Source organism: Populus alba, chromosome 1, assembly GCF_005239225.2.
Source record: "Populus alba chromosome 1, ASM523922v2, whole genome shotgun sequence".
In the NCBI taxonomy this organism is placed as follows: domain Eukaryota; kingdom Viridiplantae; phylum Streptophyta; class Magnoliopsida; order Malpighiales; family Salicaceae; genus Populus; species Populus alba.
Window position 1 is genome coordinate 28434297 of NC_133284.1, and position 2097 is coordinate 28436393.

Here is a 2097-nt window from a genome sequence, read left to right on the forward strand (position 1 = left end):
CAGTAAATTAGTAGAATCCTATGAATAAGTCTATCATAATCCAGACGAGTAATCCATCATAAGCTATAATTTGGTATCAATCTTTTTTGCACATAACAAGTTGCAGATTCAGAATCTGCGCGCAGAAATAGGGGCCAAAAAAGAAGAAACGTGAACCTGCCTTGTAAGGAAAGAAATGACATGAATCTGTGATATAGCAATATTGATAATATTAGCATCCTGGATATGATTTTGCTAGTCATGAAGATTTTGGAAAAAGAAAAAAAAAAGAAAAATGTAACTGTAAATTTAACTTCACAAAATTACAAGTAGCTAGCACCTTTATTTGGTGTCGTTGCCTTGTCTAACTTTCTTAATCTTGCCACCAAGATTTGCAGCAAGAGCTGGGGGAAACAAAGTTGCAACCTCGTTGGACAGATCAAGTAAGACTCTCCGTCGAGGCGATTTTCGTTTGGTTGATGGAAGTGATTTAGGTTTTCTAGGTGCAGGCGGACATTGAAAAAAGACAGGGATTTTGCAATCCGAAGAAGTTGGAGTCTTCGAACCATCACCATGATCACTATCTCCAACTTGGAAAGCTCCTAAAGATGAGAATTTTATCTTCAAAGTAGGTACCGAGATCTTGCATTTATCTTCTTGCTTCCCTTCTTCTTCAACTTCTTTTTCCTGATGAAGCTCTTGAGCTACAGTTTCACCGTCATCTCCAAGTTCTAATGTGGGTCTCGCAATGAAATTGAATTCCTTAGGATTCGGATCTTTCTCAGAGAAAAAAATCTGAGAGTTAGGCAACCCCGTTAACGAAAATGGTTTCGATTCCGATAACATGGCAGAAAAACCTCTCTTGATCAAATTAATAAAGCAAACACAGGACAAAACCCAGTCGAAATCTAAAGCTAGATCTTGAGAATACTAGCTAGGGTACTCTAGCAAGTAGGGAAAAGGGACAAGCAAATACTGAATATAGCTTTAGATTGCTAAGAGTAGGCTGTAGCCATGGAAGGAGAAATGCTTGGTATTATAGAATACAGTGGTGGTGGCTGAGAATCAAATCGTAAAAATGGCCGCCTTTTCGGTCTCTTTGGTGAATGTTTCTTAGCTTGTTTGGGTTTCTAGCTATAGAAATGTTCTTGAAGGGAGAGAGAGAACGTAGGAAACTTAGAAAAACACTTCGGCGAAGGATCCAATGCAACATATATTGAGCATTTACATAAACTCACTCTTCTTTATCAAGAAGAAAAAGAAAATAATAATAATAATTAAAAAAAAAGTCCCTCGCTTGAGAATGAGGTTCACTCTTTATCGGGTCAGCCATTAACTAGCTATTATAACCTCTGTGGCTTGAGCATCGCAATCGCTTTTTTCTCTGATTTCTACGAACTTTGATGCACGTGGTTTACTACAGGAAAAACCCATCTCGTGCTAAGCCACTATTATGTTACTCTTCTCGCAATCCTCCTCTCGTTTCTCGCCATATTTTATGACTCTATAAAACTTCTCGTCTCGTAGTCGATGTTTTTTTGTTTTTGTTGTGTCGCCAAATCCTTTAATTTTAGAAAATTCTCAATTAAGTCATTTTATTAATATTTATTAGCATAACACTATTAATTGTCGATAATAACTTTAAAAAATCAACTTCTTTCTAAGCTTACTGTTGCGACACTTGGCAACTTAATATTTTACTTTCTTTGTTTTTACTATTTGTCTTATTTTATTTTTATCTTTTTATGAGGCTGTATAGTAGGAGCCTATGAGATGCCGTTGCTTTCGAGGGAGGAGGAAAAGAACTACGAACCATTACTTCTTGGACAACCCTTGTTATCGTGTAGCTGGTTAATTAAATATTTTTTTGTATTTTTTATTAGGTTTTATATATGATTATATTTAAAATCTTGATTTTATAAAAGTTAAAATAATTTATTTGTAGAAATATATTATTTATTTATTTATTTATTATATAAAAAATCGTTCTCAATACAATAGTTTTAACAAATCAGATATTTAAAAAAAAAACTACAATTAAAAATATTTTTTTAAAACTATAATAGTAAAAGCTACTAAAATGTGAAACAGACACTAAACGTGACAACTTTTTCCTCT

The 2097-nt window shown here is 34.0% G+C and overlaps 1 protein-coding gene across 1 annotated transcript; it reads right to left on the minus strand.

Annotated features, from left to right (window-relative positions):
• Positions 1–321: 321 nt before the first annotated feature.
• LOC118028002 (cyclin-dependent protein kinase inhibitor SMR10) lies at positions 322–825 on the minus strand. Its single transcript, XM_035031503.2, has one exon. The coding sequence runs from the start codon at positions 823–825 to the stop codon at positions 322–324; it is 504 nt and encodes a 167-aa protein (XP_034887394.1).
• Between the last annotated feature and the right edge of the window lie 1272 nt (positions 826–2097).

Bases quoted from the DNA above. Each gene is read 5' to 3' on its own strand.
- LOC118028002 (XM_035031503.2), bottom strand. From the start codon at position 825: ATGTTATCGGAATCGAAACCATTTTCGTTAACGGGGTTGCCTAACTCT.